At 51.3% G+C, this 21616-nt stretch overlaps 2 protein-coding genes across 2 annotated transcripts in view; both read right to left on the bottom strand.

The window, feature by feature from the left end:
- GATAD2B (GATA zinc finger domain containing 2B) overlaps positions 1-1060 on the bottom strand; it is a 28168-nt gene extending 27108 nt beyond the window's left edge. Inside the window, exon 1 of the mRNA XM_032234019.1 lies at positions 888-1060. The gene's annotated coding sequence lies outside the window, so the exon portion shown is untranslated. The remainder of the gene's footprint in view (positions 1-887) is intronic.
- A 1521-nt stretch (positions 1061-2581) lies between these two features.
- DENND4B (DENN domain containing 4B) overlaps positions 2582-21616 on the bottom strand; it is a 31774-nt gene continuing 12739 nt past the window's right edge. Inside the window, exons 12-28 of the mRNA XM_032234000.1 lie at positions 20492-20707; positions 19511-19656; positions 18444-18583; positions 17353-17470; positions 12197-12403; positions 11123-11251; positions 10812-10965; positions 9523-9687; positions 9008-9432; positions 8819-8923; positions 8545-8723; positions 7587-7776; positions 6184-6429; positions 5762-5867; positions 5334-5499; positions 4638-4702; positions 2582-3739 (exon numbers count right to left, since the gene is read on the bottom strand). Coding sequence (XP_032089891.1) covers positions 3594-3739; positions 4638-4702; positions 5334-5499; positions 5762-5867; positions 6184-6429; positions 7587-7776; positions 8545-8723; positions 8819-8923; positions 9008-9432; positions 9523-9687; positions 10812-10965; positions 11123-11251; positions 12197-12403; positions 17353-17470; positions 18444-18583; positions 19511-19656; positions 20492-20707 — 2903 coding nt within the window. The 3' untranslated portion in view covers positions 2582-3593. The remainder of the gene's footprint in view (positions 3740-4637; positions 4703-5333; positions 5500-5761; positions 5868-6183; positions 6430-7586; positions 7777-8544; positions 8724-8818; positions 8924-9007; positions 9433-9522; positions 9688-10811; positions 10966-11122; positions 11252-12196; positions 12404-17352; positions 17471-18443; positions 18584-19510; positions 19657-20491; positions 20708-21616) is intronic.

Below are 21616 nucleotides of genomic sequence, written 5' to 3'. Positions count from 1 at the left end.
GAGGCATCTCTTCCCTTAAAAAATAATAATAATAGAAAAACGACCCCAGACCCATATGCCTCACCCACAGAGACCCCCGCCCTCAAATCCAGAAGCTGCCCCCCCTTTTTCCTCCTGAAACCCCCCACCCACTCAATCCAAGATCAACAGCCCCCAAGGCTTCCCCCCCCCCCGATCTGGCAACAAAGACCCCCCCCAGCAAAAGCAAAGGGGGGGGGAGGACGCCCACTCATCCCCCCCCTTGCCCCCAAAGCCAAAGGGGCCTTTGCTAAACCGTCTGCCTGACCCACAGACGCCCCCAACCCTAAATCCAGAGGCTGCCCTCCTTTTTCCTCCTGAAACCCCCACCCACTCAATTCAACAGCCCCAAGGTCCCTACCCCCCCCACAATCAGACCCTCCCCCAGCAAAAACAAGGGGGAGGAAAGACCCCCCCCATTCATTCCCCTGCCCCAAAAGCCAAAAGGGCCCTTCCTAAAAGTGGGGAGGGGGCTCAGACCAACGAGGGGGGTGGAGACCCCCACTCATCCCCCTCCCCGCCCCAAAAGCCAAAGGGGCCTTTCCTAAAAGTGGGGAGGGGGCTCAGACAAACGAGGGGGGGGGAAGAATGGGGAACGTCCATAGGAAAACCCCATGGGAGTCTCTATGGGGAAGGGGCTGCTTCCCAGCTCCCACCCCCACAAGGGGACCCCAACATGCCCCCCCAAAAGCAGAGGGGTCTTCCTGGAGGGGGGGGCAGGATGAGAATGCACCCCTTAATTTAGCCCCCCCCAAGTTTTGATTGACAAGGTCTGGAGACGCCCCCCCCCTCCAGGGCCAGCGGGGATCCCCATAGGCCGCCCAGCTGTCAATCAAGCTCCGGCCCCGCCCCCTCCGGGTTCCTCTCACCTGGCGGCGTCGGCGGCTCCCTCAGGCCGAGCGGGAGGGCGAGGGTGGCGGCAGAGGAGGCGGCGGCGGCGGCGGGAGGGCGCAGGGGGGACGGAGGCCGGGCGGCGGACAGCAGACGCGGCGCCACCAGCAGCGACACCGACACCTCCGCCGCCGCCGCCGCCGGAGCCGGCACCCACCACAAACAATGCGTTTGATTGGGCGGCGGGGCCCGCCGGCCGCGACCCGCCTCCCGCGACGCCAGCGACGACGGCCGTTGGGCGCCGCGCCGGAGCGGCGTGCCGCGCGGCCAATGGGGCGGCGAGGCAGGCGCGCGGGGGGCCGGGGGAGGGCTGCCATTGGCTCCAGCCAGCGGGTGACTGGCGTCGGGCGAGGCCAACCAGCGGCGCCGGACCTTCTTCCCTCTCCCCCCCCTCTCCTTTTTTTTTTTTTTAAGATTAAGCCGCCACATCCGGGTACTCGGCCTCATGGAAGATGTGTCGGCGGGAGGGGGAAGAGGCGTCTGGAGGCGCCCCGGGGCGTTTTTTTTTTTAAATTTCGGCCCTCGGCGGCCACCGTAGGCTTGCCTTCCTTTGCTTTCAATGGGGGGAAAATTATCCTTTTTTTAATTAAAATGTGCAATAATTTAGCCCCCCCAATCCATCGTGGTTGTGTTGCCTCCTGGCTTGCACAAGTCCCAAGCTGCTTTTGCATATCTCAGGTTGGCAACAAACAGACCATGGCTTGCTTTAAAGCAAGAGCCAAACGTGGCTTGCATCTCATCTCATGAACAAACCATGGTTTGTTCAATCATGGTTAATTGAGTAAAACCACCATTTGGCTGGGTTTGGGCAGTTACAAACCTCCCACTGGGTAGGAACTATGTTGGCTTGCATAAAACGTGGTTTGCGTGGCAAAATTGCCCAAAGAAGTTGCAATTTGCAATGGTACTGAAATAAGCGACTTGTGGCCAGTCCCCACACTTACGACATGATCAAAAATTGGGCACTTGGAAAATGGCATGCATTCATGACAGCGGCAGCATCCTTGGGTTGCTGTCGGTGACCTCGGCTGGCTTCCCACAATCCCAGAGATTCGTTTAACGTCTGAACTGATTTGCTTAACGACCTCGGGGTGGGGGGGAGAAAGAGGATGCAGATTGGAGCGCAGCTCACTTAAAAACTGCCTTGCTTAGCGACAGAAATGCTGTGGAAAACCTTTGGACGTCAAAAGCCCGATTCCCCTCTTGAACCAAGCCGCAAAGGTTGGGACTAGATGCCCTCTGAGGCTCTCTCAGATTCTTTCAGCATTGTCCTCTTAGCGCCCAAATCGGGTGTGAATCCACTTTATGCTCCAGTGTAAAGCTGGGAACTGAGTGGTGGCCTAAAGACGGAATTCTCTCCTCACAATCAGGAGGTTTGATCCTAGGTAGAGGCAAATATTTCTCTCTCTGGACACAACTGAGAATACATCTGCCGAACAAAACTCCGTTCTGGCGACAGGGAACAGCATCCGGCCATGAAAAAACACTCTTCTAGCTCCATTCGGTTGCTGAGACTCCAACCCGCAAGGGATTATGAGGTCGTTAAGAGGATGATGATAAAAGCTGGGAAGTGACCACCTCCCCCCCCCCCCGCTGCCCAGATAGGGAAGGCCCTCCGCACATTCTCAGAAACCCTCTTTCCATCATGAAACAGGAGACAAGACGCAGGAAGGAAAATACAGACGTCTTTTTTTTATTTACAGGATGAGGGGGGGGGGAACTCAACTCAAAACAGTTAACAGAAACACGGCAACAACGGGGCTGGGGGTGGGGACCATATTGCTCAGACTGAGCCCTGAGGTTGGGGGGGGGGGAGAGAGGAAACCCCTCGCCCCTGGGGGAGTCCCAGGGCTCTTTTTAATGAACAGAAAGACGGTTGCGGCCCCATTTTCCGCGACGGGGGCGTCCTTACAGTTAAAGCACGTGCCACAAAGGAAGGGGGGGGGGAGAGGACAGGGGGAAAAAAAGAGGGAGGGGCTCTGTAATAAATAAATTTACAAAATAGCTTCTGCTTTTCTGTTTCTTTCTTCCCCCTTTTTCTTGTAACACTGACGGTAAAAATAATACTTAAAAAACACAAAGCGAGACCCCCCCCTCCCCAATTAACCCCCCTCCCTAATGAATTGGGAGGGGGTGGAAGAGAAAGGAGTGGGCGGGGCAACCCGAGGGGGCGTTGTCCTTTAGAAGTGGGTGGGGTATAACTGCATCCCCCCACACCCCACTCCAATTCTGCAACGGACACGGTGCACAAAAATAGACATTTACGGTGGGGGGCGGTGACCCGGATTTGAGGAGGGGGAGGGAGGGAGGGAGAGATTTGGGGTGTGTCTGTGAGTGTGGGGGGAGTCTCGAGCCCCCTAGGCATGTGCAAAGTGCAGACCTGGACCAGGAATCCTCCCCCCCCCTCAATTCCTTCGGAGGAGGACAGCAACACAGCTCCCAGGGTCGAAAGGATGGGGTCTCCGTCCTGGGACCCCTCCCCGCCTGCACCCCACCCCACCCCAAAGGGCCCAGGGGTGCTGGAAACAGCCTAAGGACCTCGTCTGTGCCCCCTCCCCAAATTTGGTTATCAGCTCCAGTTTCATCCTTGGCTAGTTGTTTTTTTTTGACCCAGGCAACAGCAGCAACAGAGAGAGAGATGAGTGGGTTGGTGGGGAGGGGGGCAGCTGGGCTCCCCCCTCCCGCTAGCATTCCAGGTTGGCACCGAAACTCTTCCGGCAATCGATGGCCTTGGTGGTGAGGGGCTGCGCCCTCTGTTTTCGAAGGGGTTCCTTCCCCATGTTGCTGGCCAGCTTCGAAAAGGCTGACTTGTACTTCTTGTCAAATTCGGCTGCGGGGAGAGAGAGAAGCGTTTCGTTCATGCGACCGTTCCAGGTTAACAACGACCCCGAACGGCCATTTTGTTTTCACACACTTGGCTCATATTTGTGACGGTCCCCAGGGGTTTACGTCATCCTCCTGGCCAGCAACGGGGGAGCTTCGCTTAACAACCGTGTGGCTATCTTAAAAACGGTGACGATTCACTTAGCAACGGTGGCCAGAAAGGTCGTAAAATGGTTGCAAAAAGGGTTTTCCCCCCCCTCCTTTTATTAAGCATCCCGGAGGGGTTTAGGCAGGTTGCTAGTCCTCATAGTTGGAGATCCTAGTGGCGTTCCCCTCCCGCTTTATGATACAGAATGGGCACGGCAAGGTGCTAGTCCTCATGGTGGGAGATCGCAATGTCCTCCCCCCCCCCTTTTATTAAACACACTGGGCAGGAGAAAGGTGCCAGTCCTCATGGTGAGAGATCCTAATGGCGTTATCCCCCCCCCCCCTTGATAATACAAACTGTTCATGGGGTAAGATACTAGTCCTCATAGTGGGAGAGCTTGCTTGCATCCCCCCCCCCTCTTTTATAATACACACTGGGCGTGGGCAAGGTTCTAGTTCTTAGGGTGGGAAATCTTGATAGCATTCCCCCCCTCCACTCTTTTATAAAGCACACCAGGCACAGCCAAGGAACTAGTCCTCAAGGTGGAAAATCCTTCCCCCCTGCTTTATGAATCACACTGGGCCCAGCCAAGGTGCTAGTCCTCAAGGAGAAAGCCCGACCAAAAAGCCCCAAAGGGACAGATCCTCAAAATGAGACAGTGAGGCCATCCTACTCGTCCCAGACCTCCAACGTATAGGGATCGTGTCTGCCCCCCACCCCCTTCAACCCCGTTGTCCATCTTCCGCCAACTCCTTACCAATGTCCACGTGCTCCCTGCCCAACGCGGCTATTTTCAGGAAGAGAAATTCACGATACACGCTCCTGAAAGAAAAAGACGGAGCCATTTTGAAACGTTTCACCCCCTAACTTAATTTTACCGTCATTTTTAATGCATTGCTTTATTTATTATTAGCCGATAACCCAGGGTATTTATTTATCCTAACCCTCCTTCCGCGAATCCCGCCGCAATTTCTAAGGTTGAGATTTTCCCACCTTACCAGAGGGAGCCCTCCTCTTGCGGAGGACTGTGAAGCAACTCCTCTGCTCTGTACAGTAGAAGCCATTTTACGGCAGTACGGTAGAAGCCGTTTAAAGGCACAACAGGCTGCATCTTAACAGAACACATGCCCTCTCCCCGAGGGATGCTAGGGGTGTCTTACCCCTACAGTATTTGTTTCCAGAGAGTAAGTCATCTGTGTATCAAGTTTGAACGCTCCAGGCGTTCCAGAGTTATGCTGGGGCACACGCACGCATACACAGAGCCATTTATATAGATAGATAGATACTGTACTGCCACTCTTTGAGAGAGATGGGTGGATGGAAAGATACGACGTGTAAATAAATGTAAATAAACAAATTTGTTAAATTTGATGCCTCCCCCCCCCCGCATCCTGTTATCGGCTGTTTTTGAGGGAGGGGCTTGGGCCACGAGGGAAAGGAGAAGAAAGCCCACCTCTGCAACAGCCCGGAGTTGGCATAGCCTGCCACCTTTTCGACGAAGAGGACGATGGCTTTGTGGACCTCCCCCAGGCCGAGATAATTAATGACCGCGTCCAGGAAGGACAGAGAGAACGGGTGGTTATGCTTGCGCCAATTTTGCAGCCGCGTGGGAATCTGGCCTGGGAAAGGAAGAAGACTGGCGTAAGAATCCGGAAGGCCCCCTCCGTTCGAGGACCGGATGGCACCGATGCCCATCTCCGTCTATTTCAGCCAGCCAAACCCATCGAGATCTCCGCAAATCTTTCATGCTGTTTTTAGCGACCACCGAGGGACGTTTGGCATCCCGGGAGGGTCCACCAGAAGTCCAATAAATCCGTCACTTTCCAAAAGGACCGTGTGCCAAAAGGGTTTAAAGGAGACTCTGGCTGTTCTCGCCCGTACCATGCAGCCTCCAGAGAATGTAGAGAGGGGGGAAGGTGTCGGGATCGGAACTCAGCACGTCCCAGAGTAAGCGTACGTTGACGAAAGGGCCCTCCGGAGTCGGTGCCTTGGGGAAAAAGGAAAGGAAAGCTGAACAGTTGAGTTTCTCAACCTTGGGAAAACTTTTTAAGGCAGGTAGACGTCAATTCCCAGAATCCCCCCCAGCCTGCAGCCTGATTCTGTTCCTTGTTTTGAGGGGAGGTGTGCGGGAAGGGACCCCTCGAGGTCATCCAGTCCATCCCCCCGCCTCCCACGAAAAAAGGCCATACTCAAAAATCCCCCCCCAAGATGGACCTACATCCCAATTTCTGTTTTCTTCTGGGATGTCCTTGAGGTGCCTTCTCAACCTCGCCCTCTCTCGTGCGGGAGGAGAGTCGTGTTACCTGGGAGGGCGCCTGGACGTGCTTGGAAGCCAGGAGCAGCTGGGGCAAGCCGCTGCAGAGGCCCAACCGCTGGAAATACCAGACCAGGTTCCAGTAGATGATCGGATGATTGTCCACCAACTCGGGCTGAGATAGGAAGACGGCTCCCTCGTTCTCCAGGAGGGTCTCCAGCTCTTTACGCAGGACCAGGGGGCTGAGGTAGGCGAAAGCCAGCTGTTCCACCCGGGCAGCGGGACCCTGGGGCACCTGGGAGAAAAAAAAGGATGGGTTCTAATTCCCCATCAGCCCCAGCCCATCCCCAGGAACATGGGAGCTGTAGTCTCCAAACTCCGGGAAGAAGGATCCAGTTAACGTTGCATTCTAATTCTAATTCTTCTTCATCATCCTCATTTAACGACGCTACTTGTGGGGCCAGAGACTCCCGTTGTTAAGCCGCGTGGCCACAGATCAATAAAACACGGACCATGTGGTTGAGCAATGGCAGTTCAGGAAGTCCCGGTTGTCTTTAAACAAGGACTGCGGAAGGTCATTTCCGCGAGGACCTCCTGTGACTGCAACCTTCGGCTTCCTACAGTCTTCCCCATTGATCTGGCTTGTGGGAAGCTGGCAGGGAAGGCTGCAAAGACGGTAAGATGCCGCAATGGCTGTTAAGTACAAAGTCTGGCTGCAGCTACCGTTCATTCAGCGCCGTCGTAAGTTCGAACCGTCGCCGAATGAGTTAAACGAGTTTCTATTTCTCTTCTATTCTGCACCCTCCGCTTTTCTTCGAACCTCCTCCTGAGGCTCAAAAACAACCCACCCGGGCTACAATCTCGCTGCATGCACTGGGGAAGACTGTTGAAGTATTCATGACTTGGAGAGACATGGGAACAAGGCCAGCCAATGAATAGGCACAGCAACAAAGTCAATCCATGGGAGCTTAAAACAGATCTGAACCTGTGCAGAGGATCGAAACAGAAACTTAAGAAGGAAGCAGTTCTGCTGCTCTGAGAAGTAAACTAGCAGTCGGTCTGGCTTTATCTCCTGATATGAAACTAATTGTTTGTGTTTGCCTGTAACTCTCCTGCCTTGTGTTCACTTGGAAGAATCATCTGTTGGTACTGTACATTTATTCCTATATATAAAGAAGTTAACGAATCCAGCTGAATCAGTTATCTGCGTGTGATTTCTAGATTTGAATTTATACCACCAACTCTGACAAAGACAAAAACCCCTCCACGAGGACTAGAAACTTAATGCTTCCAAAGGAAGGCCAGGACAGGCACCTACGTGTTAGAAAACCGTGCTGTTTTACAACAAATTTGCTACCCTTCCTTCAGAAACAGAGTCTCTGAAATGGAAAACACCATTGGCCTTTGCCTATCCCAACTCTCCGAGCGAGGAAGGACGGAAGGAATCCGTACCGCTGATTCACTGAAGCCGTTGCATAGTGATCCGTTCTTGGATTTCCGCCGCGGATCCGTCTCTGCCTCGTCCAGCAGGAGGCATTGGGACCGATCACTGAGCACTGGGCCCTGGCCGCCTGGCACGGGGGCTTCGCTGTCCCGGGGCCAATCCGAGGACACCGAACTCGTGTCAGAAACATCAGCATTGCTAAAAGAGAACGGACAGTTTTGAACCGAGAGCAGAGGGCTCACGCGAGTGAGCCAAGTTGCAGGGAGGGTTAAAACCCATTCCCCATGCACAGGTCTTCCTTCTCAGGACCCAGTTAACTTGGTTAATGCATTAAACCATTTTCTGGGCTCAAATGATACTTCACACCCACACTTGTATGTTAGACACACATACACACACACACACACAAAACCTAACAACCCATCACAACTCTAAGCGAGATGATTGTCATGCCGGCAGCCATCTTTTCTTTTGGATCGTTGGCTTGCCACGCTTTCTATTATTCTACTATGCCTTTTCTATGGGGGGAAAATGGGAGGGGGGGATTGTACGGCGTTAGACGATAGGTAGCCAAAACAAAATTCTTCCTAGAAACCCAAGGTCATCCTTCGTCTCTGAACCTCTGTACCTGACTGGAACTGGATGGGTGGAAACTGCCAACGTGGCAGTGGACGATTGGACCATGGGATGGACTTGTGGATGTGCGGGCAAGATCTTGAACTTTCAACTGGGTGGGGAAAACCGGGAAGCTTTCAGATTTGGGTTTTCCCAGATGTGCCAACATGGCTCTCTTAATCAATTGGAACTTTAAGCAATACTGTCTAGGACTTTTGATTTACTTTTGGATGCTATTTGGAACCCTGACAATGATGAGGTTAAGGATGGTCCCTTGGTGCTCGGACAGTAGTAAGATGAACATGCTGGAGGCAGGGACAGTAAATAATAAACAATAATCGGCACTCGGACCTGAGAGAAACCGTTTGGAAATCTTGGATCTCGATGCTGAGGAAGGGCACGAAGAGACGTCCGCAGAAGGGGCAAGTGGTGTTCAGGTTGGAGTCGTCCGAACTCCACCCAGCCATCACCTCTTCGTCGTACACCAGCGAGTTGCAAGCCTCGCATCGCGAGCAGCTGGAAAGGAACACCTGAAAGGACAGGATAATTGTTCTGTGAGGGAAAACGGTGGAGACGGGACAAGGACTCCCGGATAGAGACACGGCAGAGCGCGCGGAAAAGGTACCTCAACTGCCGGAGGCTCCGACAACCGATCGCTGGATTTCCGGAGATTGTAACTACACACGGACGTATCCGAGAGATCGTACTCGCTACCCAGAGAGGCCGAACTCTGTGGTAGGAAAGAGTGGGTTGAGTCGAGAAAAAGGATCGCGAGAAAGAATTGGGAAGACTCGTCCCGCACAGGAATACCGACCTCCGAGGCTGTGGATCTTGGACGCTCCGGGGGAAGCAGCAAGTGTCCCTCCAGCGGACTCTGGCGAGAGGGGTGTTCTCGGTGCTCAGATCCGCCGCGCCCATGGGAGACCTCCCCGCTGGAACCGTGCTTCATGGAAGGTCGTTTGATGGGGGACAGAAACTGCTGCAGTTTGGCGGTTAGAGTCCGGCGAGGGGTGCTCCCCAGGCGACGGTTTTCAGCAGCCTGGCCTGACCCCGGAGTAGCTCCCTCTTGTTGTCCGGTCTCCACGCTGCTCAGCGTTAACCTGTCACTCTCATCCGTCAAGAAAGTGCTGATGTCCGAAAGACTGCTGCCCTCCGAGCTTCCAGGCCCGTCCCGCGCGACGCGCAACCAGGGAGGAAGCATATTATTGCTTTCGGTTTTGGGGCTGCCCAACATTTTCCCTGTTGCAGGGAAGATTTTAAAATTGGTACCTGATTTTTTCCACACCCCTGTTGGAGAACGAAATCCCCTCCCCTCGGATTCAGACTCACCCAGGAATGTGCTCGCTGGCATATCCTGCTTGGGAAAATTCAGGCTGCCGCTCTTCGCGAGTGACGAGAATTGCAGGTTCTCTCTCAAGCTGCTCCCGGACCAGGTCGTTTGCCGCTGAAGGCCAGTGCGGGGTTGATATTTGGGGGGTTTGGCCTCTTTGCTGTCTGCCAGTAAAAAGAAAGAGGAAGCCCCCCCTTCCCTTTGAGAGCCGCCTGGTGTTTTATCTGTGCTGCTGTTAAGTCATTGTAATTAGATAAGAGACAGCATAGCCCTCAGCTGCATAACGGGTGGAAAAGGAATTTCTCAGGCTGTAAAAGAGATGGCGGGAGATTTGCGTTTTCAGACCTGCAAGCTTCTGTTTTATAGTAGGCTTACAGTAAAGTAGAATTATCTACGTAGTAAAATGGCCTTGGAAGATGGTGTAGCTACCTGGGGAACCGTCAGATAAGAGACGGCTGAGCCCCAGCTGTATAACGGATGGAGAAAGAATCACAGAAGGAACCGTCTCTAGTTTTTCGGGGGTATAAAAGAGAGAGTAGGAGTTTTGTACTGTCAAGCGTGCAAGGCTGTGTTAATGTAGCCTTAGCCTAAAGTAGAATTGGTTCATGGGGTCAGCAAGCTAGCTGGGAGACTCTGGGAGTTGTAGTCCACCCATCTTAAAGCATGCTGGCTGGGGAATCCTGGGAATTATAGTCCGTCCATCTTAAGGATGCTACCTGGGGAATTCTGGGAATTATAGTCTGTCCATCTTAAGGATGCTACCTGGGGAATTCTGGGAATTATAGTCTGTCCATCTTAAGGATGCTACCTGGGGAATACTGGGAATTATAGTCTGTCCATCTTAAGGATGCTACCTGGGGAATCCTGGGAATTATAGTCCGTCCATCTTAAAGACGCTAGCTGGGGAATTCTGGGAATTATAGTCTGTCCATCGTAAAGCATGCTGGCTGGGGAATTCTGGGAATTATAATCTGTCCATCTTAAGGATACTACCTGGGGAATCCTGGGAATTATAGTCTGTCCATCTTAAGGACGTTACCTGGGGAATTCTGGGAATTATAGTCTGTCCATCTTAAAGCATGCTGGCTGGGGAATTCTGGGCATTATAGTCCATCCATCTTGAAGCACACTAGCTGGGGAATTCTGGGAATTATAGTCCACCCATATTAAAGCATGCTTGCTGGAAAATTCTGGGAGTTGTAGTTCCCCCACCTTAAAGCCTGTTGGCTGGAGAGGTCGTGTTCTGGGTGGGGGATAAATTGAGCCTCGCCTGTTTTCAGAATTGTACCTGCTGAAGGGCTGAGGCTCTGTGAGTCTGCGTCCCGCTGGCGCTGGCGCAGGGGCTGCCGGAACTGGGCGGCCCCGAGGACGACGTTCCGCAGTTTGGCCCAGCGAAGGCGGCCTCCTTGGCTACTGGACGGCCACTTACACTCCAAAATGGCCTACGGCGAAAGAGGTGGGGTAGGATGGGAAAGCCGGGTTTAACTCGCGGCATGGCACAGGTGCCCCTCGAGTGCCCCCGAGAACTCCTGGCTGCTTGCCAAAACCACGCTAAACCCAGGAGAAGGTGGAGAAAGGAGGAGGCGGGGGCGGGAATACCTTGTTGTAATAGCCGTAGGTAATGGTGTTGGGGACGATCCCGGCTCGTTTCATTTCCAGCATGACCTGGACGGAGAGTATCGGCTCCCCGTATTGGCCGCACAGCTGCATCAGGGTACGGTAGCACACCTTTGAACGAGAAAAGGGAAGAGCGGGGGGGATATGGATGCCAATTTCCCCGTTTCTGTTAAACCCAGTGGGAATTCCTAAGCGGGAAATCCCAGCGGGAATTCCTAAGGTGCGAGGTCACCTGGGGTCACCGCACACGCTGTGTGTTTCCCAGTGCTTCCCAACGCTTTCCTTCTTCAGGTGGAACCGCTTATGAGAAAGTGAAAGCGAAAGCGAGCATGAAAATGAAAGCAAAAGTGAAAGTTCAGGGACTGTTTATAGGGCCCTCTCTTCAGCCACGCCGTAGCTTGGCATGGTAGGGTCTTCGGTTTTCGGAAGGCCACGGGAATATTTTGGGAGATTTCCGAATATTGTACAGGTATCGGGTCCCATTAAATATCCCTGTGGTGTCGGGAAATGTGTGTGCGGTTACACGAAGAAAAACCACTTTGAGGTAATTTATTTAGATTTGGGAAGCGCCAGGCGAGCAGGATGAACAGGGAGTCCCACAGATGGTGGGGAAGATGGCTAATTGGGAAACGTGGGCTACTGGGAACTGTAGTTCTACAAAATATGGAGGGCTACAGACGCCCCCCCCCTTCCAGATTCCAGACTGGAGTCTGTCCGTCCTGACAAGATCAACGATTGAGCATCATCATCATCATTTAACGACCCCATAATCTCTTGCGGGGTGGAGTCCAGGCAACTGAATGGAGCTGAGTGGCCGGATGCCACTCTTGTTGCCAATGAGGAGTTATAATCGGCAGATATATTCTCAGTGTGCCCAGAGAGAGAAATATCTGCCTCTATCAAGGATTGAACTCCAGCCTTCGGTCAAAGCCCTGCATCAGGAAGCCGAAGTAGACCCCAAGGAGGGGTTTCTGCCCCCTCCTCTGACACGCACAAAAAGACCCCGAAGACTCTGAAGGGGGAGATTCTCTGCAGCAACGCAAACGGGGCTCCTACCTCGTCTGGCAAGACGACTTCCTTGGTCTCCATCTGTTTCAGTACCTCGTAGGCGACATGAAGAGCTTGTACCTTCGAGGTCGCCATTCGGACGTAGGCGGGCAGTGTGATAAACCAGAGTGCGTAGCAGTGACCAAGCAGGCATTTAGCCCACATATCCGGCATGGAAGAATATTTCTGCGCGACTTTCTGGGCCACCTTAATTTCCTAGAAAGGAAGGTGGTTTAATGTCAGTTTAGGAAAAAAAAATAACGGCGATACAAATCACTATTTATTTAAAAAAACAGTGATTAAAAAAATCAACCTAGGCTTAAATATATAGACTTCAAAGCCAGAAATATTCTTGTTAGGCAGAATACCTGTCAAGGCACTGAGGATTTAATGGCTGCCAGCTGATGTAAGGTTGTAAGCTGTAAACTGTAAGCTGATGCAACGAGGATAATTCAGCAATATAGGTATAGCCTATTTTAAGATTCTGGTGAGGGCCACACAAGTCTGTTACCCTTTTAAGAAGGGTGTGTGTGTGTGTGCGTGTGCGTGTGTGTATGTGGCCATCAGAGGGCATCTCTCTAATACCCGAAAAATACAATAGAGGGAATGTATGTATGTATATATGTGTATATCTATGTGTATATGCATGTATATGTGTATGTATATATGTTTGTATGCACGCAAGCACGCACGCACACAGACACATTTATATATTATATATTATATATTATATATTATATATTATATATTATATATTATATATTATATATTATATATTATATATTATATATTATATATTATACATTATACATTATACATTATACATTATACATTATATATTATCATATCATATCATCATTTTTACCATCTCTACCGCCTTCTTAATTACCACCTACTCACTCCACCTACAATTACATCTATAATTACATCTGCCAGGCCTCTGCACGTACGAACTAACTGCATCCATCTGGTCAATATTATCTTTTATCGCCCAAGGGAAACCATCTTAACTGCCCAGACTTTGCCTTTACTGACACTATCGATAAATCGGACTTTAACAGCTTTAACGATTTCTTCTAATCGCCTGGACTTTTTGGGACCTTCCCAAATACATAAGAAGGGACGAAGGCTACTCCCCCTTCTATATATACTCTTTTATAAGATCTACGCACGCTGCGCACACTCTTAAATGGTATGGCGAGTGCATGTGATTGTATGTGTGAATTGGATGATCCCACTTTTATTACCCTATGACTCTTGTATTTTATGTGTTTTAATTATCACGTGGGGACTGCTTGAGTGTATAAATGAGTGTGCTTGATTCGGAGGACCTGCCGGGAATTGCGGGGGCTATGGGGGTGGCTGAGGGGGCTAAAGACACGGGAGAGGGTCGGGGTATTGCGGTCGTGACAGGGAGGGGCAGATACGGCGGGGACTCTAGGGCAGGCCATTACCGGGGAAGGAGGGTTCGCTACATCACAGAGATCCCTCCTTCCGGCCCTAGGAGTCCCACTCCAAGACCAGATGGTGTAAGTAATCAGGACCCTGGTCTCAGGCTGTTGTCGCTAAATGCCAGGTCTGTTGTATATAAAGCACCTCTCGTCCGGGACTTAATTTTAGACGAGAGGGCAGACCTGGCATGTATTACTGAGACCTGGCTGGGCCCAGAGGGAGGAGTCCCCCTCGTAGAACTGTGCCCAGAAGGTTTTCAGGTGCTGCATCAGCCGAGAGCCCAGGGAAGGGGTGGGGGTGTGGCCGCTGTTATCCGGGAGTCGTTAGTTCCTCGTAGGGTCCCTGCTCCGGAGATTGTCGGGTGTGAGTCTTTGCTGTTAAAGTTGGACCTCAAGGGTCAAGTGGGTTTGCTGCTAACGTACCTGCCTCCCAACAGCGTTGCAGCAGCCCTCCCCTCGCTCCTCGAGTCAGTAGCCGAGCTGGCAGTTGAGTTCCCTAGGCTGATGGTCCTGGGGGACTTTAATCTGCCGACGCTCGGTGAAAACTCTGACGGGGCGCTGGAGTTCATGGCTTCCATGACAGCCATGGGCTTGACTCAAGTAATCCGAGGCCCAACCCATTCGGCGGGACACATGCTTGACCTTGTATTTCTCTCGGAGCAGTGGATGTGTGATCTTGGTCTGAGGGGGAGTGACATCATACCCCTGTCGTGGTCAGACCATTGCCTACTGAGGCTCGACTTCCGGAAGCCCAACCCCCACTGTAGGGAGGAGGAACCGACCAGGTGGTTCCGCCCCAGGCGTCTTATGGAGCCAGTAAGGTTCCAGACAGAGCTTGGGGTTATTCCTGATACTCTCACCCACAGTCCGGTGGAGACTCTGGCTGCTGCGTGGCACTCGGCAGCGTCAGAGGCCCTCGACCGGATTGCGCCACTGCGGCCCCTCCGAGGCGGCGGATCCCGGAGACCTCCTTGGTTCACCGAGGAGCTCCGGGAGATGAAGCGCCGGAGGAGATGCCTAGAGCACCGTTGGAGGTCCGATAAGTCCGCATCGAACCGAGCAATGGTAACCACCTGCACCAGGGAATATACTAGGGCACTTAGGGCAGCTAAAAGATCACATATAGCCTCCCTGGTTGCGTCCGCAGAGTCCCGGCCAGCCGCCCTGTTTAGGATAACCCGCTCCCTGTTGAACAAAAGGGAGGCGGGGGAACCCTTGCAGGGCAGAGCTGAAGAATATGCCCAATTCTTAGCGGACAAAATTGCTCGGTTTCGGACGGACTTGGACTCCACATCTGCAGTTCCAGCCGAGACTCAGGGGGACCAAGTACAACAGCTCTGGGTTGAGTTTCAAGAGGTTACCCCCGGGGATGTGGACAAGGCCATGAGAGCTGTGAGTTCCTCCACCTGTGCTTTGGATCCGTGTCCCTCATGGCTGGTTTCTAACTGCAGTGAGGTGACACGAGGCTGGATCCAGGCGGTTGTAACCGCCTCCCTTCGGGAGGGGAACTTCCCCGCCGCACTGAAGGCGGCGGTGGTGAGACCCCTCCTGAAGAAGCCATCCCTAGATCCAGCTGTCCTTAATAACTACCGCCCGGTCTCCAACCTCCCCTTTTTGGGGAAGGTTGTTGAGAAGGTGGTGGCCTTCCAGCTCCAACGGTCCTTGGAGGAAGCAGACTATCTAGACCCCTTCCAGTCAGGCTTCAGACCCGGTTACAGCACTGAAACCGCCTTGGTCGCATTGATGGATGATCTCTGGAGAGCCAGAGATGAAGGACATCCCTCCATCCTGGTCCTCCTTGACCTCTCAGCGGCTTTCGATACCATCGACCATGGTATCCTTCTGCGAAGACTGCGGGAGGTGGGAGTGGGAGGCACCGTGTTACGGTGGTTCTCCTCCTACCTCTCGGACAGGTCGCAGTCGGTGTTAGTGGGAGGGCAGAGATCGTCCCCAAGGCCCCTAAAATATGGGGTGCCGCAGGGTTCGGTCTTATCCCCCCTACTATTTAACATTTACATGAAACCGCTGGGAGAGATCATCCGTAGGCACGGGATTAGATACCATCAATATGCGGACGATACTCAATTGTATCTGTCCGCCCCGTGCCAAATCAATGAAGCGGTTGACGTAATGGACCGGGGGCTCGAAGCCGTCATGGACTGGATGAGGATTAACAAGCTTGTGCTCAACCCAGAAAAGACCGAGTGGCTGTTGTGTTTTCCTCCCAAAAATTCGGCCATTAATCCAACACTCAGGCTGGGGGGTCAAATTCTACACCCCTCAGAGAGGGTTCGCAACTTGGGAGTCCTCCTGGATCCACAGCTGTCATTCGACCATCATATAGCGGCTGTGACCAGGGGGGCATTCGCCCAGGTACGCCTGGTGCGCCAGTTGCGACCCTACCTGAACCGGGAGGCGCTCACAACTGTCACTCGGGCCCTCGTGATTTCTAGGCTGGAATACTGCAATGTGCTCTACATGGGGCTGCCCTTGAAGAGCATCCGGCGACTTCAGCTAGTACAAAACGCAGCCGCGCGAGTGATCGCGGGTGCACCTCGATTCACCCGCATTACACCTATCCTCCGCGAGCTGCGTTGGCTACCTGTCGATCTCCGGATGCGCTTCAAGGTGCTATTGACCACCCATAAAGCCCTACATGGCAGTGGATCTGGATACTTGAGAGACCGCCTTCTGCCAATTACCTCCCTACGGCCTATAAGATCTCATAGGTTAGGCCTCCTCCGCATCCCATCGGCCAGCCAATGCCGGCTGGCAACCACAAGGAGGAGGGCCTTCTCAGTAGCGGCCCCGACCCTTTGGAACGAGCTCCCCGTAGAGATCCGCACCCTCTCCACCGTCCAGGCCTTCCGCATAGCCTTGAAGAACTGGCTCGCCCGTCAGGCCTGGGGATAAGGACCATTGCCCCGCCCGAATGTTGTATGCATGTTGAGTATTATTTTATTATGTGTTGTTGTTTTAGTATTGTATTGTTTTGTATTCCCCTCTCCCTGGTTTCTGTGAGCCGCCCTGAGTCCCCTCAGGGAAAAGGGCGGCCTACAAATAAAATCAATTCAAAAAAAAAAAATTCAATTCAATTCAAATTCAATTATATATTATATATTATATATATAATATTATAGCAGTGAGCATAGTATTGGAAAAATGAGGAAACTCCTACAGATGAAAATGTAATTAAAGAAAATATTAGAATGTGGAGAAATAGATCAGTTGACACTGAAGATAAAGGAAAAGGAAGATACAGAATATTTTTTAACGTGGGATTTGTTTTATCAATGGTTGGGCAATAGAGGGAGAAATTAGAACAGGAAAAATCACTACTATGTACAAGTAAAAGGATGACAGATTTATCACTATGTATAAAGAAATAACACTACTATTATTATTATTTATTTTATTCATTACACACGAAACTCAAGTCAACTGAACATTGAAAAATGTGTCACAATTATTTAATGAATAATGTATATAGATGTTTTGTTGTTGTTAATTATTATTATTGACCCAGACAATACGATGTTTATTAAGCACTGTATTAATGTAAAAATATATTTAAAAAACAAACAAACAACCTCGGCTGGGCTGAGAGGAGCTCAGGAGGGCTAGGACTGACCCGTATGTGGACGGGAGACCACCAGGAAATCCCAAGATGGGAAATTGGATTGCAAAATGTAACAGAGTCCTGGCAATATTTACCTGCTGGGTGCGGCGAGGGGCTGGGCTGCTGGGGGCGCTGGTTCGGGCTTGGCACAGGGAGGGCATAAGTTGGTCCCGCTGAAAGAGCTTGGTCTGGAGCATCGGGAAGCTATCGTATCTAAAAACCAAAAACAAAAACAAAAACGGAGAGCTGTGGGTAGTTGGAGCGATGCAGGGAGATTCGTTTTAAGCATAACGGCGTTTAGGACTAATGCAAATTTTTGCCTCGATTGACTTAGAAGGATTTATAGGGGCATCCAAGCATAATTTCAAGGAAGAAGGGGGGAAAAAAAGTTTTTACTCAAAACATTCACATAGATTCATTGGGTTTTCGTTTGGGGATTTGTTCAGTGGCGGGAACGGTCACTAAACGGGCTCAAGAGGTGGGATTCAGCTGCTCCAGATTGGTTTGGGCCAACCGGATGCTAATTTTACACCTGGTTTGCCAAACCGGTAGTTGCAAGCCTACCACTCCTCTCCCCGGAGTCGTCACGCGGCCCGTTCTGGATGGGCCTTGGAACGAACTACCCGTAGAGATCCGGACCCTCACCACTCTCCCGGCCTTCCGTAAAGCCACCAAGACCTGGCTGTTCCGGCAGGCCTGGGGCCTGTTGATTAATATCCAGCCCCTCTTGGACAGAATGGATGTTGTGTTAATTTTAATGTTGTATTTCTTATTTTAAAATTTTAAAAAATGCTTTTATCTTGCCTGGGTGAGCCGCCCAGAGTCCCAACGGGAGTGGGCGGCATACAAATTTCATTAAACTAAACTAAACTCGGCAGAGGCTCTGGAGAGGATGAAAAACTGGCCTCCTGGAAGCTCCAGAAATCTGGAAACGGGCCTGCTTCCCGCCTCCGGAGGGCTTCCAGAGCACGGGAGAGGCCGTTTTCATCCTCCCGGAGGCTGGAAGAAAACCTCCGGAGCCTCGGGAGCGCGAAAACTCCCCCCCCCGGCTTTGCAATGATGCAGTAGGCCACACCCACCATGGCCACACCCACCCAGCAACTGGGCAGAAAACCGATGGCTAACATTTTTGAATCCCACCCCCCGTGTGGACTATCTGCATCTTCCCCAGTTGGGACACACTCACTTGTACGATGGCACTAGCTCCATTCCGTTGGGTCCGGTGGGTTCCTCGGGGGGCATAATAAAAACGGTGTGTTCGCTGCCCTGGGTGTCATCCAGTTCAATCAAAGGAGCTTCTTCAGGTTTCTCCAAGTCCACTTGGACCTTGAGATCAACAAAAGGACGACGGAAAATTGAAATTTAAGGAAACCGTCCCGTGACGGCAACCATCTCAAGATCTTCGCCTGCTCACGCAGGATGGAGAGCAGCGGTGGCTTTCACATTTTGCTACCAATGGTTCGTCCCGCGCGCAACCACGCGCTTCACTTCGGGCACATGTGCCTGGCCTTCCGTGCATGTGCTTTGCTTGTGTGCGCGCCTTCTGCGCCGCCTCAAAAACATGTCTAAATAGTTGGAAGTGTTGGAAATGCCACCAATTACCAGAAATATTATCATATGTGATGGACATGTCTACTTAACGATGTTGTTATTAATTTAACAATTGTAATCATCATTGCCATTTAACGACCCTTTGTGAGGTGGAGTCTGAGCAACCGAATGCAGTTAGCAGAGTGTTTTAATGGCCAGATGCCCTTCCCTGTCGCCAATGTGGAGTTTTGTCCAGCCGATATATTCCCATTGTGCCTGGAGAGAGAAATATCTGCCTCTACCTAGGATTGAACTCACAGCCTCCGGATTGTGAGGCAAGAACTCCGCCTCTAGGCCACTGCAGCCCTCCCAATTTAACAACTGTAACGATTCCCTTAAAACTGTGGCTAGGAAGACTGCAAAATGGGGCAAAGCACACTTATGTCTCGCTTAGCAACGGAAATTTGGGGGTTCCATTGTCGAGAATTAGCCCCAATTGCTTTTCCTTTCTTTTTAGTAGCAACCAATGGGTTCTTTACTAGGCCTTGCAACCGAGGTTCAAGTTTTTAGGACGGCGAGAGAAGAATTTCGTGGTTAAACGTCATCTCTCGTCTCTTTTTCTCCGGCGCGCACCCAACTTCGAGCCCCCTAAAGACTAGATTAAGAGAAGCCGTTAAAAATAAAACCCGACCGAATGGTAAATTCAGATCTCCTTCCAGCTACCTTGTCGACGCAGGAATCGAAAAACTCCAGGCAAGCGTGGCGGTCGCTGACGAAAGAACATTCCTCGATGAACTGCGTGAAGAGCTGGGTCCGTAAAAGCTGTCCGTAGAATTTGTGGTAGGCCCGTTCGCGGGACTTCAGGAAACCTGTGAGGGAGGGAGCGAGCAATTCACGGACAGATCTTCACACTCCGGAAACAAATCTAATGACAGGACAAAGTGATTGTTTCCTGCAAAAAGCCCACTCCCCTTTCGCTCCTCTTTTATGTCCTATGGGAGGGGCCATTCACCGTCCGCCTGTGGCCATACTCCCAAGCCGACCCTTGTTCCTTAGCTCTTCCCTTTATCTGGCAACTCTGTGCATGCGCACACTGGGAACAGGCTCCAGCTGTTCTTCTGCCTCACTGATGTCTGACTCTGAAGGCAGCTGATAACTGTCAGACGGCCCTGGCCCCCCTCTCTGCCTCCGACGCAGAGCCCTCGTCCGAGCCTTCCCCAGACTCCAGGACTGGCCCATCTTCCTCCCCAACCCTCCTCACTGTCCGACTCTGCTGCCAACTTTGCTGGCGGGCCACAACACGGTTTAACAAAAGCCTCTTTATTGTGATCTCCTCCCCAAGCAAGATGCTTGCTCTAAAACAGGGGTGTCAAACTGGATTTCTTGGAGGGCCGGATCAACATCGTAGTTCTCCTCCGGGGCCGGCTGGAGTGTGGGGAGCCCGTTTTGGGCCTGGACAGCCTCCCGCAGCACTTTGCCCGCCAAAACCGGGCAGCGTGGGGGCCTCCCTCCGCATCCCATTTTGGCTGCCCGAGGCACCGCGGGTGTGTGTGTGTGTCGTTTGCTATTTAAGTTTGGTCGTTCGCCAGCTTTAAGAACTCCGCGGGCCGAATCCGGCCGGCGGGCCTTGTGTTCGAGACCCCTGCTCTAAAACGTGTCAACCCCCCCCCCCCCAAAAAAAAAAACCGAGCTGAGTTTTCCTACCCTGCAGGAAAAAGAGACTGCTCGAATCTCGGGTTTTCTCCGAGGGAGCCTGGGTGATGGGCCGGAGGTATCCACGGTAGCCTTTCAACAGACAAGCCATGAATCGTAGGAACGCCCCTCGGATGTCCAGCTCCAGCTGTTTCCGGCGTCCATAGATGACGTCGTAGTCGGTCAGCAGGAATTCCAAGGAAGCCTCCTCGACCGGACGGTTATACACTATAACAAAAAGGATGGCCTGAACCATTTTGGGGGGGGGGACGCCAAAACCTGCCCAATTTACCCCCTCGGGATCCAGAGGGGGCCACTTTGAATCCTGGCGTAATATTTTGCAGAGAGAGCCGAGTTGGGGTTCGGGAGAACCTCTGGCTGGTTACTACCAGGTGGAACGTAACAGCGTTAGTTAGCGTAGGTTAGTAGTAACCTACTAAATCTAGGTTATTTTTTTAAAAAATAAATAAATAAATTCTTTATTTATTTTCAAAACAAACATATATTGTAAAAAGTACACCAGCTGGTTGCAAAAAGCTTTTGTGCATCTCTTCCACCGTCATCAAATATAATTCATATTCATTGAAATATCTTAACTCAAATATTTACTATATTGACATCATCATACCTCCACTTTTATTTGACTACAGTTATTTAAACATCCTTCATCCTTAAGTAGACCAAGATTCAATCCATAACCACATGCTGGCATTTCATTTACTTATTTGTAAAATCCTCCATTTAACATTTAAGTCCTCATATCCTGTTTTAGCTAAAACACCCATAATATTTAATACCAAAGTTTTCTAATCCTCCACATATATAATTTATTATCATTATCCTTTCTTTATATAACTATATCCTATATCATAGCATTTTCCCCCCAATTAGTTAAAATTTAACTGTATATAGTTTTGTGTTTTTTTATTATAATTATTATTGTTATTAATAATCTTTATATATAGTCCAAAAATATTTCTAACCTTCCCTTCTCATATCCAATTGTTAAATTAAATCTAGGTTATTTCGAAGCCCCAAACTATGAATCGTGGCTCCGGTGCCCTCTTGAAACACTGCAAAATTGTGTTGCGTCACAATTGATTGTCTCTTCCTGTCTCCTTTTATCTTATCACACCT

The sequence above is a fragment of the Thamnophis elegans genome, chromosome 17 (assembly GCF_009769535.1).
Source record: "Thamnophis elegans isolate rThaEle1 chromosome 17, rThaEle1.pri, whole genome shotgun sequence".
NCBI lineage: Eukaryota > Metazoa > Chordata > Lepidosauria > Squamata > Colubridae > Thamnophis > Thamnophis elegans.
The sequence above is the reverse complement of the archived record's forward strand: the minus strand, read 5'-3'. Positions and strand labels throughout refer to the sequence as shown.